Source organism: Colossoma macropomum, unplaced genomic scaffold (assembly GCF_904425465.1).
Source record: "Colossoma macropomum unplaced genomic scaffold, Colossoma_macropomum, whole genome shotgun sequence".
NCBI lineage: Eukaryota > Metazoa > Chordata > Actinopteri > Characiformes > Serrasalmidae > Colossoma > Colossoma macropomum.
In genome coordinates this window covers 18,920,254-18,937,826 of record NW_023494791.1, presented here as the reverse complement: position 1 = coordinate 18,937,826, position 17,573 = coordinate 18,920,254, and the positions used below count along the sequence as shown (strand labels likewise).

The window sequence follows — 17,573 nt, the reverse complement described above, 5'->3', positions numbered from 1 at the left end:
AAGACTCCCTGTAGCTTTCACATTTAAGGTGACCACTACTGATTAACAGGGCTTGATGATTTGCCACGGTCATCCTGTATTATCTGGCTGTGGTTTCCCGTTAAATTTGTCTCAGTAACCATAAAATTGTAGAAACCAGAGGGATCCAGCAGGTTGTGGGAAAAATCACACCTTCTGTGTAGCTTGTGATGCCATGCAAATGAGGCGCAATTCCACTGAAAAAGAGGGGACGCAAAACTGCTTTCATCCATTTTATTGAGCTGCAACCGTCATCCTTAACCCCAGATAAACAAACAGAGCTACCTTCTTAATTTGCTTAGGGAGCAATTTAGACCAGTACAAGGCCCCCTGCTGAACCTGTAGAATGCCAGAGTGAGAGAATGGGATGACCCAGACCTCTAAGCAGTCTCTTCACATTCTGCTTTACTCTATCCATAAAATCATTCCTGCAAACAGGAGCTCAATTGAGGAAATGTGCTTGGGAAATTATATAAATAAACCCTTTTAAGAGTCTGCATAAAGTCAGGCCTGTTCACTGAGCAAGTAAATGTTTTTAAGATAAAACAAACTTTTAGTAAGCATACATTATAAGCTTTAAAAATCCAGAAAAGATCGTTAAACTGGCAAAAATGAGAAATCTAGAACTCAAAACATGTTTGTCCAAGATTAAGAATACAAGGCATTTAAAAACAGTTATCAATTTATTTTGTATTTCAAACAAACCAACACATTGTCCACATAAATAAGCAAGATTGTATGTTCGCATTCAGAACTAGCAAGCAGCCAAACTGAAAGACATAATTGAAATACAAACACTGATTAAAGAGGAGATGAGTCCCGACAGTTTAATTGTTTATAAATGGAACTTATGGAAGACCTGTTGACTTTTCCAATTGGATCGGTAATCTTTGTTTGCTCATGCATTTCTAAGACTGATTGTCAGAATGTTCTGAACAATTACAGGCTAAATGTGTTTGCCAGCCACACAGAGCACCCTGCACCCCTCTAAAGAGATCAAAAGGGGAGTCCCCCCTCCTTCTTCATTTCCTTTCAGTCATGTCAATTCAGCTGGAAAGTCAACCATAAATGATTTTTTTAGAAGCCTGAGTATTGGGGACATGGCCATTCACAGTGTCTGAATTTCAACAGCTGACTTATTGGGTGGATGCATATTTCATTTAAATGTTGTGTATCTGATCAAAGCTTCAAATGTTCTGTCTGCAATGACAGTGTATTGACTGGGGACCATTAACACATCTTTGATATGTAAAAGGTTCATGATATGTAATAATAAAGGCTGCATCTTCATCACTATTTTCAAAAATGACCCACATCATAGAAGACTTTAATGAATTAAAAGAAAAACTGCTTATTAAAACAAGCTCTGATATTTACAGTACAAATTCAATTTAACCAAGAACTTATAGCACAATACACATCTCTGAGACTTAGAATGGTCATTTAGCATATTGGCACTGCTGGAAAAAAACTTGTATCTCCAAAATGGTAACTTTTATAAAATTTTTAACTTTGAGTGCATGTTAACGTAACAAAATCTTTTCCTAGCAATTTTGTGCCATTTCTACCAATTCATTCAGCAAGAAAATGTCACACAATATAAATGGCGAGCGTTTTCAAATGAACTTAGAAAAATGTAGTTGTTAAGTTTGCATTGACACTGATGATATGTTACCAGATGTGTTCGTGAGAAAGGTCCTTGGAAAAAGTCTACGTCAGATTCATGACACTTTCTTAAAACACAGAACTGTTCTCACCTTTGTGCTCTTGGGTGTGTATAGATTCTGTTCTTACCTAAGAACAAATCCCAAATAATAAAACATTATCTTTCTATCATTTTCATCTTCATGAAAACTGCAAAAGTGGGTTTTAAGAAGAAATTTCTTCTTAAGAATGATTGGTGAATGAGGCCCAATATCTTTTAAACAAATTTCTTGAAAGCAAAACAACAAATAATAAAAAAAAAATAATAATACATTTTGTCTTCTAAACTAAAACAGCACAAACTAAATTTAATCTAACTTTAACCTTAAAGACAGGAAAGAAATTGTTTTCATTAACTAGTTAGGAGAGAGAATGTCAGAGTCTGTAGCATGCTGAACTACTTGGTCTTCGCATTGAATAGGTTGAGGTCAAGCTACCACTTCTTTCCTAACAAAAGCAGCTATCAAGTAGATGCATTTCTGACAATCACACACCATAACCTAAGATCAAATAGGCCCACTGTGGGACTAATTTAAAAACGTGTCATACAATGACAAGCGCTGAATGCTTACATAAGATGGAATCCCCAGTCAAAAAAGCTTGCCATACAAAAAGAAGAAGCTGAAGAAGAAACACATCAATGCCACTGGTGGAGCCAAAGTGAGGGGTGGACACGGAGAGGATTTGGAAAAAAGCTAAAATGAAGAAAAGAACAAAATTGCATTCCACAAGCAACTGAGCATGTCTTCAGAGAAATCAAGTCTATAGAAAGAGAGACAAGAGCAGAGAAGGAGTAAAAAGACAAGAAGAAGCCTTGGCTACAGCCACTTTTACTGCAGAAATACTAGCTTGTATACTTTTCAATGATCAGATAATGACACTGGAAAAGCACTGAAACAGGCACTGGTTTCAGTAATTATAATGATGAACTCAGGTGGTGTTGTGCAAGGCTGGAACCAGTGCACACATGGCAGCACAGTTTGAAGACCAGAGGCCTATTCGCTGCTTTCTGAATAGACTTCCATGCAAATTCATCACTACCATCTATCAAATTTGTATGCACACCATGCATCATTGTTTGGGGCAGAAAATTAAGAGATGTGAAATGAGATGTAAACCAGTTCCTGGAGAAACAGTGGCCAGTTTAAAATCAGCTTAGAATAAACCAATTACATTGGTGTTGTCACATGCACACAAACTCTGTGCTTAAAACAAACTCTGTGCTAACTTGTTGGAACTATCTTTTGTGAGTTGGTTTAAGTGTATTTCACCAAGTCAATCAATTATGTTGCTTGTGTACAGTGTCCACTGTAGAGGACTGCACAACTTCTTGTGGGTCTTATAGGTCTGACTCGCATGTTGTTGTCTTGTCTTATTAATTGTGACTCTGGATGGTTTTTGTCTGCGATTTAGGTACTAGAAAAAAATTACAAATAACAATTATTATTATTATTATTATATTATTATTGAGTGTTCTAGAATGCTTATGTTATATACTATTAATTTTGAGACTGAGTACAGATGGTGTGGATTGCTTTTGTGTATATATACAGTTCGTATGAGCCAGGTAATTCAACAGCCTACGTTTTATGTGTTTGCAATCCAGTCATTTTTACTTCTTGCACATTTTCAGTTGTGTGAACATCTTCCGGACATCAGCATAATCTGCTTCGCATTATCAAGCTAACCTTCACTCGACCTCCTGGCTGTAATAGGAATTAACAAGATTGATATTTGTCTGTAGCCATGAAAACTGTCACCATATTATTTTCCCTTACAGTAATGCAGATAAGCCGAGAAAAGTCAAAATCCCACAGCCTACAATCCCCCAGTAAGGTCGATGTGATTTTCTGTTTACTTTTCCTACAACACAACTCACGTGACTTGCTTTCACGAGGAATGGCTCCCACCACTGACTGTGTTTACACGCTCTGAAAAAATGGGATTCTGTATACATTTGCCTATAACCGATCAATTATTCAGCTTTAAAGACGTTAATTTACGTCGACGCAAATACACTGTAATAGTTAACGGTGAGCAGGCACCGAGTCTGAGAAGGAGCCGCAATGTTTCTGTTTCAGTTACCCGACGATGTTCTGTACCTCATCTTGTCGTACTTGGACTACAAATCGCTGTGTCGCCTCTCTCAAGTTTGCAAGAGAAGCCACCACTTTACCGTCCGCGATGCTGTTTGGAGGAGGATAGCAAAAGACTTTATCAACACCGGCATGACAAGACAAGGACCAGACCTGTAAGAATCTATATTAAAGAGACGAATAGCTAGCCAGCTAGTTGGCTAACGTGGGCCTCCAGCATGAATCGCGTAGCTAGGCTACGTAAGTGCCGTAGAGAGTGCTGGTCAACATACGAGATTCCGCAAGAAACAGCGTAGCTTGTAATTCAGTAAGATGTGGTCGTACAGTCTTGTTTATGCTTTAGCCCGTATCGACCTGTTTAATAAAACGGCTGAAATCCTTAATAACTGACATAAATAAATTAAATTAGTAGTGTCTTATAGTAACTTGTCAATAGCATATAGCTCGGTTCTAAAGCTTGTCGGGTAGTAAAGTAACATAGCTTTGCTCACTCTAACGTTACCTAGCAAAGCTAGCTTAGCTAAGCTAACGTTACCTGGGCACTTTAGTTAGAGAGCAGCTAACGTGACATATTTTACGTTTAGCTTAGGTAGTTATAACTGTGCTTCAAAATAATTTGAGGGAAACATTCCGGCAGGCATTAGAAGAAAGTGTTTCTTTTTAGTTTAGGCTTCCAGGAAGTCTTTCTTCATGGTTGTTTGATTGCTTAAGTTAATTGTGAAGTGGTGTCACTTTGATAAGCTCATGCTCTTCTTATAGTTTATATGTCAACAAGCAGCAAAGCACAGTACCATACACACTCGAATAGTTTAGCATGAATCCCAAATAAGTGACAGGTGTGTAGTATGACTTTTGAAAGCGACTCTCTTTGTTCTGGGATCCTGAAATAATGTCCCTCATGTTTATGCTCATAGGAAATCCTTTTAGACACGCTTAGACAAGTAACTGTACTGGCAGTACCCTTCTATATTACAAAGAGAAAACTATATCTAAAGTATTATCCTTGTTAATATAACCAACTTTCTTTGCTCATCTGTCACAACCCGAAATGTTTCCTACAATTGCCTACTGACTTTCAGTTCTGTTAGGCCTTCTGAATGATTGATGGAACGTTTTCATGACTTTTCTGGGAGTAGCTCTAAATTTACTGAGGTGGTTGACGGGATGCTCCATTTTTTATATGAATATAGTTCTGTCATATGTTATTAGTAATATTTACATTATAAAATGGTAAACTTTTAAACACAACTGGATTTTAAGTAGGTGGCAAATACAGTTCATTTTGTTCCAGATTCTGTTTGAAACATGATCTTTGTGCGCTGGTGTGAATGTAATAGTCTTCAGATTACTGTAATTTTGAGAGAGATTGTCATAAATCATTTAAAGAAACTATAGGTCCTAATGTCCCCATTTTAAATAATTATGATGGATTATATTTTGATGGATTTAGTCAAAATGTTTGCGACATTGCTCTTTAACATATTTAAGTTAATCAGTTTTTGTTTTAAGTTTTCTTTGAAACATTTAGTAGCTTTTAAGTGATTGCTTGTGTCTTTTTCCCATGTGCAACAAACTGGTGCACCAGTTAGTTGCACATGGGTTTATATTGAGTGTAGCCCCAGTTGAGAATCGCCTGCCCCTACACATCACGCTAAAATAACTGTCTGTTATTTATTATTTTGCATGTCAGTCAGATAGCCCTTTCCTGGCAAAGTAGGCTGACTCTCTGACGATAGGCAGAAATCTTGCTTGCAAGACTGTGTCACCACATATTGTGATTGCAATTCACCTTGCACTATATTGGTCATTAGAGATGGACCGATTGCCTTTCAGTACGATCAGGCGATAGCTGATACCGATCGAAGACGGGGCTGAATGCCACATTCAAAGGTTCAGTGACTTGGGCGAACGACTGTTGATATTTGAACTCAAGAGCAAAACAAGTACTCCCTTCAGTGCTCCTTCAGAAGCTCCAAGTCCCATTTTTCATGGAAGTGCATTGCTAAGGCAAACGACACTTTTTTTAGATCTTCATGTCCATAAAACCCTTCGCAAACATTGTACAGACAAAAAAGTAGTTAGCAAACCATTGCTACTGCAAAGCTAAGCAGTCGGGGTTAGCTATCACAAACATTAGCAAACATTAGACAAAACAGTACTGACCTATTGGTTCTGTGAAACATAAAAAAATAAGTTAAAGTTACCTTCCTGTCATGCAGAAACAGAGCAACCTCCTCATCCCTTATGCCTTTCAACTCTCGATGAAGCTTAAGTCAGCTTCTGTGTTGCTTTCTTTCGCCAGCTTCTTGTTTGAATTTTTCCTTTCCACTTTGAATGGTGCAGCAGTTACATTCTGCTAGGCTAACATAGCCTTTAAAACAACCAGCACAGCTAACAGGACAAAACAGTCCTCCTGCTTTACGAATGGATTTTTAAATATTCTATAAAAAGGGCTGACATACAATCGCTTTTTCCATCTTATTTCTATTTTCAGCCCCTGCCAAAGCTGTAGGTCATGAAGCTAGTTAGTAAACTAAGATTAGCGCTCAGATGCAAATCCTTAGCAGAAATGAATCCTCAAAGCTTTGACAAAAGCCGTGTTAATTACAGCTCTGCACGTTCGCACAGCGAGTTTACAGCGAAGTAGGAGCCAAATATGTAACATACTTCAAAAAGATGTTTTTCATTAGTGAAATAGATATGATGAGGCTGAAGTTGGCTTTCTATTCGCCAGCTTCTTGTTCGACCGTTCCACCTTAAATGGTGCTGCAGTTACATTCTGATGCCTCAGATGAAATATGGCTTTGTACGTCACTTGAGCTCTCAGGATCGGCTAAGTTGAGGATATATCGGCTGATTGCGTTTACTTTATTTATTTATTTATTTGACATTTTTAAAAAATGTCCTGTAGATTAACCAAAAAAAATGAGACAAAAATAAATATATTTTGGTATGCAAATTGTGGGGAAAAACTATGCATGGAAGTGAACTAACATTCATTAAACACAAGACAAGGAAGTTTAATTATGTCAAGGTTTGAAATAATTAGATAAAATCTAACCAAATTATGTATGAAAAGTTCACATATATTTATATTTTGCTGTACATTTCATAATACATTCAGAATGAGTGAGCATATTTTTCTTCTGTCTCTGATAATCTCTGAACCAAATCCTATCATTAAAAAATATGTCACAACACAGGACAACTATTTGATTTACTTGATTTGAACTGTTTGTTAAATCTACAAAAAATAAGAAAATGAGTGGGAGCAATTTCAAGTTTAGATTTAAAGAAAAATTCTTTTGTTTTGCTTTGTTTTGTTTTTTTTTCTCTTTGGATTTGGGCTTACATCAACTACCCTCTAACAAAGAGTCTGGTTAAAAGTATTTTTTTTTCTGTAGTCAAAAAGGTCTTCTAGTATTGTTCTTGTCTTATTTCTGTTGACATCATGACACTTTTGTGCATCTGTTTTCCCCTTCTTAAAATGGAAAGACATTCCTAAAATGCAGCTTTTATTAGTGTTACTGCCCTGCAAATAAACATTAAAAATCTTTCACCTTTCAGGTATCCTACTATTCTCTTGAAGGACAGAGTGAAGATATCCCAGAATTGGAGTCGTGGTGTCTGCCGTAAAGATGTCCTTCTGAAATGGAAGATCAAGTGAGTTCATTAGGTATAAGCCTAATGGAGCTAACAAGTGATTACTGCACATTTGCCTCAAACCATGTTGAGATGATGAATAATAAACAGATATTATTACGTGGTTTCTGGTGCAGTGTGTGATCATTTAAGCATACAGTTTGCACAGTGCTAACTGATGCAGGATTAGCTTCTATTGTTTGTTAGCTACATTAGCCTCATAGCTTCAGTGAAAATCTAAGGAAGCATGTTTTTCACTGCTTTTGGGAAAATAGTGTAAATTTGACTTTTCACTGAAGTATTCCTTTAAGTCATTTCCCACAGTTAAAGGGGAAACCGAAAGGCATGGGTATGGAATGTGTTGTGTTTTTATTGTCCATCCCCATGATGAAATATTTTCTCAAACACTGAAAAAAGGATTCTGATTCGGGTGTGTTATTGACCTTACCAGCATGGATAAGAAATCCTTCTGTTTTTTATTAGCCACTACATCACCTAAGTCCTTAGAAACCAGATTGAGCTACATGTGTAGGAGTAATTTCCATTCCTTGATTTTTCCCCACAGCTTGTTGCCGTGGATACAGCTGGACGATGATGTGCTGTATCTGTCTCAGGCAGCAGACATTGGAGCGTACCATCTCAGGGGGCCTGAGGGGGGGAGGTTCCAGCATAATAGATTGACTGTGTTTTCAGGACACCAAGAGGATGTGTGTAGATTCACTTTGACAGACACACATCTTGTCAGTGCTGGAGGGTAATTCGCTGGTTTTTGTATTTTTTTTGTTTCTTTTGTTTTGGTCATTAATTTTAGGGTCACTAGGTACAATGTTGCAACTGCTTCTTTGATTAAAAAGTTTTACTAGTTTTCAGTTACAAATTAGGTAGACTATTTTTCTCTATTTTTGAATTATATAGTATCATGCTGAGTTGCCACAATTGTACCTCTTTAACTCATAGTAATCTTCCCATACATTAACAACAACATTTCAGTGGATTATCAAAAATTTTTTTACTTGGCTGCAACACCTTGATCTCCATGTTCTTAATATTTAAGCTTATTAATCACTAACTACTATGAATTATTCTGTGTCTACTGTGAAATTAGTATGCAAGTTATGTACATATGAGAGTAAGGAATGGAGGTCTGGAACCTTACTTGGCTCCTTGGAGTAATAAAAGTCAATTATACATTTCATTTGTCTAGTCAGCTTGATTATTGTTCATTTTTTTGATAGGCCACTGCTGTGTACACTTCATACATTTTTGTCTTTTCACAGTGATGGGAAGATCATTATCCATGACAGAAAAAGTGATTATTCTGTGGAGTATTATGGCCATAATCAGGAGGTGAACTGTATTGACTGCAAAGGTGAATTGATCATCAGTGGGTCAAGAGACAGGACTGCTAAGGTAGGGTTTAATTCCCCCCATCTACAAATTTCAAGTATACTTTGCAGTGCAACCCAGGACAACATGACACAGGATAAGATATTATAATGGGAAATATCTTGGCACGTCTTCACAAAATTTGGAGCTATACCTTTTGATAATAATGACAGGGAGTGTAGTGTGTATTACTGAGTTCACTAAACTTTGCCCTCTGTACTCATACACATACCTGCACACACAATACCTTAGAGGACATTGCTTTCATCATGTAGTTTATGAAATGGGACTAGACCTCACCACTTCTTCCTGTAAAGCTCAGTTCAAAGGAAGTAATATTTTACATTAACTTCAACCACTTAGTAAATTCAGTTTTTATCCAGCTCTTCGAATTGCAGAGAATAATCCTGAATCTGGAGACTTTAAGAAAACAAGTTTTACGACTAGCGTTGACTTGTAGCATTATAAGATTCTCTATAAAGTTCTTATACTGGAATTCCACTGATATTTCAAAATTGGCGTAGGTCAGTTGATTAGATGTGAACAAAGTCATGTGGAGTGGTTTGATATGAAATGTTCCATTCTAGAGAACAACTCAGATTTCTTTACAGTGGTGGTGATAGGAATCAAAACCACCAGGGAGCCTACATGCGTCTTGAGAGGTTTTACATGTAATGATGATGATGGTAAAATAACATTAAATCTAACGGTACTATTTAGCCTTGCTGTGTCCTGCTTGTACCCCTCTGCCACAAATGTATCTAAAAAATATATTTTAGGCCTTGTCTCAACACTTTTGTAAAACAATGTCTCATTCATCAGGCAGCATAGTCATCACCATTTCACGTTTTTGAAGACAGATGTTTGATTCCTATTTCTGATTTCCTAATTCTGTAAGTTTGTCTAGAACTGAGCATTTCACATCAAACTACTTTGAATAAGAGAGGAGCATACATGGTAAAAGTTGTCTTAACCTTGGAACATGCAGTATGATGGATTACCATACTGCCTGTCTGCCAGAATAAACTGATATTGTTTCAGCATTTAAATGTTTTGGTTTTAAGCAATGTGTGACTGTAACTTTTTCATCAATTTATCTTTAGATATGGGCATTAACTCCAAACCAGCTTGGCAAGTGTCTTCATACAGTCCCAACCTATGATCGAGTATGGTCTGTGGCCATCAGCCCCTCTCTATGGTGAGCAAATGTTCCATTTGAACTTTTCTGCTGGAATGTATTATTGTCTGCACTCTTTCAGTAAGTGTTATTTGTCATTAAGAGTCTGAGCAGTGCTTAGAAATCTACCACAAACCGTTAAGAGGTGTAAAACATAAAACTACATTGTGTGTTTAAGATGCGAAGACCACAACTTTTGGCACATTTAACACCTTAGAAGTGTTTGAAAGTTTTAATATACCTGTATAATCATATCAGCATTTATTATAAAGTTACAAAGAGTTTACTTTGGAGGTAATTTACTTGCGACCGTGACACTTATCCCTTCTTATTTGTGACCCATGGTGTTTAGTGCTTCATCCTTGTTGGTTTTCTTAATGCTTCTGTCAATATGAATCATCATGAGACCCCCAACATCCACCTACGGCTTTCATCATGGTGAATTTGAGATTGTCCAAATAAAGAATGTATCGGATGGTTTGGAAAGGGGGGTGGAGGGCATCATTATGGATAGAGGGGTGAAATGGTCAGAGACAGGGTGCATCAAAGCAGGTGGCCAGACCCTTTTTTTATATGTACTCCTCAATTTATTGCCATGCCATTGCTTTGAAGTCAGTTAGCTAACACCTCTGAAATGCAGATGGAGAGGGATGGGATCCTGGCTCTAAATGGTTAGAAAGCAGAATTGTGCCCCCTCATGGTCTAGCATGTAGATTTTTTTTTTTTTGCCAAATTTGTTTTTGTTCACATTGATTGAGTGTTTACTTTGCAATATATTTATTAAGATTAATCATAGACAATAATGGTCCAGTGAGTCCAGATGGTCCAGATCATTTTACTATGGCTTTGACTGTATCTGATATTAAGAAGGAACACTAAAGGAAATGCAGATATATTAGAAGAATATTTAGGCTTAGAGAAGTCAAACTGTCTTAGTTCATCACCCTGCTCGAACAAAGCTTGAGCAAAGCCGTTTTCTCCTAATGTGACTAGCTGGTTAAAAAAGTAGCGTATAAAGTGAGACAAAAGGCAGTGAAGGAGACGAAAGGGGAAAAACTGTGGCAGGATATAATGTCGGTGCAGGGTCGCCTTCACCGCTGCTGCCTTTGATTGCTCAGCCATGTATACACCCACACACTTAATGACACACAGCCGCATGAAGCTGTAACACTAGCACTGAGCCTCCACCTGCCTCTGCGTGTCAGGCAGCTGATCTGTCAAGCGCACCTTCGTAGCGCTGCTGAACGAATGGAAACATCGTGCACGGGAAACAACGAAAGGGCGCTGCTAGGCTTTTCCTCTTCTTAACCCATCTTTTGTTATAACACAGGCTGTGTGTAGCTGAAGAAAGCCACCTGAACAAATGCAATGGTTCAGTGCTGTTTTAGCCGCTCAGCTGAATTATTAAACCCCGGTGCCCTGCCTCCTCAACCACGAATTTAGATTTCTGAATAAGAGACGATTATCCACGTCATTAATTCTCCAATTTGATGGCTGAAATAGCAGGCCCCTGAAACAGACTGCTGCACCCAAATAATGGACCACACTCTTGCTAATATATTGACAATGGGCGAAGTTAATTAAAATAGCCAGAAATCAAGGTGTCAGTTAACTGGCAAGCTTCTTTGGTTTGAAATGTGTCTATTTGTGGTATGGTGGCAATGATGATGCAGGTAAAGACATGAAGTAGCATTTTGGAGTATTTCTGATTATTAGGTTGTGATTGTAATCACAATCAACTTTGTACTGTCGTTCTTGAGTGCGGTAGGTCAAATGAAACCTGGTAAAATCTGGTATTTGTTCTCTTAAATAATCTTGTAACTTCTGTATTTATACTGTAATATAAAAACAGTGCTGTCACAATTAATCAGTTACATGTGTTTATTTAAGTGATAGGGATGCAGCAATGTGGCAGTTGTATGTGGCCGATGATGTATGCAGTATTTTTTTATGTTACATTTCTACTGATACTAATATATAAACATATTTATAAAATGTAGAAATTGTACAAAATCTGCTTGAATTAACATTACAGGGAAATATGCCACTTATTTATTATTTCTAACTGTTTGGACTTACGAAAATAATCAGTAGATTATCTGGTTACTAATATAATCAATACTGACAGCCCTACGTTACAGTAAGGATCATCATAACCCCAGTAATCCATGCTTGATTCATTCCCATTGACAATAATTGTGTTCTACGAGTTAGAATTGAGAAGCTGAAATATCTTAAAGGTGGAGAATGGTAATGGGGGGTTACTAAATGGTGATTGCACAATGTGTGTTTTAATTTGGGAAACTGAGTGAGGAAGAGAAGGGAGCCCCTTGTGTTGCAAATGTAATTGTTCCAGCTTCACGCCTGAGGTATCTAAAGGACAGGGAGTGAGACAGGAGGCGCAGCAGTGAACGACAGGATCCAGAAGAAAAGGAGGGGGGGGGAAGAGGAGCAAGAGAAAGAGAAGAAGAGTGGGTGTGCTTCTGACACTGATGTGTTGGAGATTTTATTGCTTCTACCAAGAGCATGTAACAATAGTATAACAAAACTGTGGCTGGTTTTATAGTCATAACTCTGTTACACTGCTGTTATTCTGCTTTTCTCCATATCAGTGTATCTTATATCTTTCCCTTTTGCCTTTCTCTTATGTCTCTGTATTTACCCTTATCTGTTACCCTGTCTTTCTGTCCTTTTTGCACTCTCTCCCCTCCCACCCACTTGTTCTTGTCAATTTTTCCACTGAACATCATCTCAAGGTTCATTAGGGGGATATTGTGGCTGGAGGAAAATGCCAAGGTTGGTTCTTGGTTTGTCTTGTATCTCGTTGCGGTGAACGTGATGGATTCCACCAGCATTTCTGGTACTCCTTTTTCTGGAATTGCTTTTCACAGTTGATTTTTTTTTTCTTGCTAGGCAGGGTATGTCCCACTGTTATGCTTTTTCGTTTTCAATTATGTGCTCAGAATTTCACTCTGGTGTTTCAAAAGGTTTAGTCTTCTAAATCATAAGTGATGTAAGTAGCAGACAGGACTAGTCCCGTGCAGGCTGGAGGATATCTTCAGTGAATATAGCGTTCACAGCTGACTTTGCATTGTAAACACTACCTCTGGAACTCTCTAAATGGCATCATATGGCTAGCAGTCCCAGTTTTAACTGTGAGGCCAATCTAAAAGAGCTCTCTCTCCCATCGTGAAGGTAATGTCTGCTCTGGCTTCCTGCATTGTTCTCATTCCTCTTCAGGGTCCATTTGCTATCTCATATGAAAGAGACGGTGACCATGCAGAAGATAAAAGAACCAAAGTAAAAGCAGCTGGAATAATTTTTAATTTGTGATCTTGATCCTTTGGGCTTGACACCCCCCACCCAACCCGGTGTCCCTCCCGTCTGAGTCCAGTCTTTGTCTGTCATGTCAGGCCTCAGTCACTTTGCTCTCAATGTGGATTCATCTGCTGCTGTCTCAAAGGAAACTCTGATGGCTACTAATGGTCTCTGATTAGCATATGTTTTATTTTGGAGGCACTGTTTTAGAACCTGGAATGACTTGTCCAGTTAGTTGATGTGCTCCTCTTTGGAGAATGCAACTCTTTCAAGTCTTTCAGTGCTCTAATGGGAGCTTAAGCGTGTTGACATTTTAGATTTGAATCTGTTGTCTGCGTTTGGGTTTGTTTATTTATTTATTTGTGTATCTATTTATTTAGTTATGTGTTTATTAACTTGGATTATAAAGAATTATTCTTTTTTTCATTGAGATTATTCCTTTTTATTATTAGTTTTTAATTTTGTATTTGTTCAGCTGTCTTTGGTCGCTAGAAGTTTGTGTTCTGGACTTTGGGTTAAATATAACCATTGTGGTTACTATTTTGAAATTTCCTTTAAATTGAATTCTAAATTAAAGGTCCAATATCTTACATTATTTCTGTATTATATTTTTTCCCTAAGATTCACTTGTAATGTTTGTGTGATTTTATTTACCCAAAACAGTCATAATTTATTTTTACATAACCATTTTCCATTTTATCTCTTAGTATTAAACAGATTTTTTTCTTATTCTTATTTTTTCTTTACTGTACCATTAAGACTGGTGTACGCAAATAAGCTATGTTCTGATTGGCTGTCCTGTGTTCAGCCTCATTCAAAAAGGAGTCTGGATTAAAACACTCTTTGTATTTTGTGTGAATTGGCAGGGGTACACTGCTCTTGGCTGAATAGGCAGATATATGTAAATATGATGCTTTGAGTGACATCGCAAAAAACAATACACAATAAACAAAAAAGGTACGAATACACAATACACAAAAAAGGTACGAAACTGCCACTGGGGCAGTACCCCTCTTGTCACTGGGGAGGTACCCTCAAGGGTACATCTCAGTACCTTTAGTCAGTAATTGTACCATAATCCGTTTAAATATATGTTCTAAGTTGTATTGACACCACACACCCTGTCTCGTCTCCCGGCTTTTTATTTTATTGTTCTGTTTTAAAACATTATGTTATGAAAAGATACAAATATGTACTTTTCTACTGGAGAAAACTTATTTAGGGTACACAATTGGATTGGTTTTTGAAGTAGTGTTCCATGATATGGACCCTTTAAGTAAGTATGTTATTAAGTAATATGATCATATCCCATCAAGAACAAAAATTAAATACAGAAATAATTAATAAATAAATTCAGAGCCTGATCTTCTAATAATATTTTTTTAGGAAACTCATTAGAAGTCCAGAAAATGAGTGTTCTGTTTTCTGTTTTAGCTTACTGTTTCCTTCTTCTTCTTATCCTCTTTTGTACTGGTGAGTGTAGAATTATAAGGAAACATTTGTGAGTTTGTGATTAATAGTTGGCTAAATTGTTTCCTGTAATGTCAAACATGTTAGACCTTTGCTAACAAGACAGGACTTGTTGAGTCTGGAACACGCAATCAAAGAGAATGTAACTCTAGCTCATGTGTGTACACTCACCACAGTAAATCATTTGTTCTCAGATACTTCTCTTAAACTCTCCTTTGGGCTCTTTGGTCAAGCTAGAAACAGGTGGCCATTCATCTGATTTGAAGATGTTACTAATTTATCTCTGTTGATCTCTTTGTTTTTGTTTTTTTGTGTTTGTTTTGTTGCACAATTAGGAAACATATATGTTCTTTGAGATCATTTGAACATTGTGTTAGAAATAGAAATAGAATGCCTGGTTAAACTAACATATGTTTAAGTTAAGAACATTTTCCTGTTAATATTTCAGAGATTTGTTCCACACATAGATTTGAGAATTTATTTTTATTTTCAGTCATAAAAAATACTCTTGCAAATAGATAATGCCAGATGGAGTGAAATACATTTCAGTTCTTGGACTTTTTTGTATAGTTAGTGACATTTTGTCTAGCACCTCTAGGCTAACTGTACATTTAAACAGTGAAAGAGTAGGGCGTTTCATTGCAAAACACATTATAGACTATTTTTATATATAAACTCCTGAATTGCTCAATTAAACTCAATTTTAAAAAAATATATAGTATAAAATTTACAGTCTCGATGGATTGGCAGTGATACATGATGATAATACACATTTTAAATGCTTATATTCTTTTACAGTAAGAAATACCAGTTAATGGGCATGCCCATGTAAATGCATTATTTCTTTAATTGTTGTTTGATCTTTTTAACTTTATTAATTGTCAAAATAATGGCTTTACACAGATTACACAATTACTAATCAGTATTGATGAACCTACAGCAATGCACTGATTTCTCAGACCTGTGAACCTGCAGATACACTGTACCTATTACTACTATTTTGCTAAGACTATGATGTGATGCTTTTAAAGCTATTGTGATTCTGAGAAATTCATTGGATGGATGGTTTCTAAAAACCGCTGCTGTCCAAAACAAAAAAAAACTTTTTCAATTTTCATTTTTCTACATCACTTTAGCACAGCTTTCTCTTTACATTGTGTGTAAATCTTATGAAGAATTCACTTACAGAAATTCTCCACAATTGCTTGGAATAAAATTTCTGACATTAACTTACATTAAAAATAGAGAACATTTTTGTTTTCTTCTGTAAAGTGACCATTTTGGAAATGATTGTCTTTTTTGGGCAGTAATATTCATGTGGTGCATAAATGCTGCACAGTATATTTGTGATGTACAATGATAAATTCCCATGAACTCGTTCATAAATTATGACACCAGATTTGCTGCAGAGATGGTAGCAGCTGTTGTTTTGCTTCATCATAAGTTCGGTTACATTGTCTGTGTTGGTGCTCAAATGCAGTGGTCGTATTGGTCTAATTGCTGCCCTTCTGATTACCACTGGTTCGTGAAGTGTACAGGAAACTCCGTGCTTTATCATTTCTTTAAGTGTGCAAATGTTAATCATATCGCATAGACTGCGGTACACCAGTTCATAAGCATCTCTCATTGTCACAGGCTGCTGTGCTGTAGGCGAGACTGGTAGAGCCTGCGACAGCCGATCTCTGCGCGTCAAAGGACAGCGTATACAATACCTCAGCAGTTGTAGTGAGTCCGCACTGATCAGGCCCAGGGAGATAGAGGGGGAGGGGGTGCAAGCCATCGGAGAGAGAAGCAACCCCAAGGAGAGGTGAGAAAGGGTCCTTTTTTGGGGAGCCTGTTTTGTCTAGGGTTGGTCAAGCACAACTACAAAGATGTTGCAGGGGTACTGCCTTTGAAACTTTCCAAAGAAAATGATTGTTGGATAAACCGCCCCCAAATCGCCTCTCTCTGGCAAACAGAGGGAGCATGACCTCTGACCCTCGGTATCAAAGTACAGGGAGACTCAACCCTCTATGCCGCCCAAACCCAACCCCGCCCCAATTTCACCCCCATTGCTCCACCCCACTCAAGCGCAAAAAAGAGAAAGAGGAAAAAAAAAACTGAAATTCACATCTTTCATTCTGCCTCTCGTCCCTCTCTCTCTCTCAAGTCTAGTAGAGCGAGCTGTGTCTTAGGAGTCAAGAATTCAATTAGTTTTGGTAAAAAAAGCAAGTGAAAGAAAGAAAAGAAAGAGGCTGCAACAATAAAGCGATAACGGACAGAATGTGCGTTCCCACACGTTAAATACAGGGCGCTTACTACTGAAAGCACTGCATGGGAGCTATAGCCTCTGACTGCAGGTGGTGTCCTGAATAATTGCAGTCAATATGCCCCTTCTATGCAGGCTTTGCAGAAGCAGATCATTAGGCACATGCCACATACAGGTGTTCCCTAGGTGCATTTGAGATGGAAACTTCTGGTACTCGCTAAAAAAGCATTTTTCCCTTAGAAGTTGAGTGCTGAGTATGTATACTCCTGTAGTGTTAAAGCTGTGTCAGACATGTGAATTGTACTCATGATTAAGTCAGCCTTTACATATGCACAGCTGTTACGCAATTAAAATTATTCTCTGCAGACCTTTTGTAATTTGTAATATGAAGATGTAGTTAATATATATATATATATATATATGTGTGTGTGTGTATGTACATACACACGTTTTAGGCACTTGAGACGATTGTTTAGCAATTTATCTGAGTGTTTATTAGCTCAGTAAACAGTAA

The 17,573-nt window shown here is 37.3% G+C and overlaps 1 protein-coding gene across 1 annotated transcript in view; it reads left to right on the top strand.

Moving 5' to 3' along the window:
• The first annotated feature begins 3,611 nt into the window (after positions 1–3,611).
• Positions 3,612–17,573, top strand: part of fbxw4 (F-box and WD repeat domain containing 4) — a 29,647-nt gene continuing 15,685 nt past the window's right edge. The window contains exons 1-5 of the mRNA XM_036574272.1: positions 3,612–3,973; positions 7,386–7,481; positions 8,026–8,214; positions 8,738–8,870; positions 9,950–10,044. Of these exons, the coding sequence (XP_036430165.1) occupies positions 3,789–3,973; positions 7,386–7,481; positions 8,026–8,214; positions 8,738–8,870; positions 9,950–10,044 (698 nt within the window). The 5' untranslated portion in view covers positions 3,612–3,788. The remainder of the gene's footprint in view (positions 3,974–7,385; positions 7,482–8,025; positions 8,215–8,737; positions 8,871–9,949; positions 10,045–17,573) is intronic.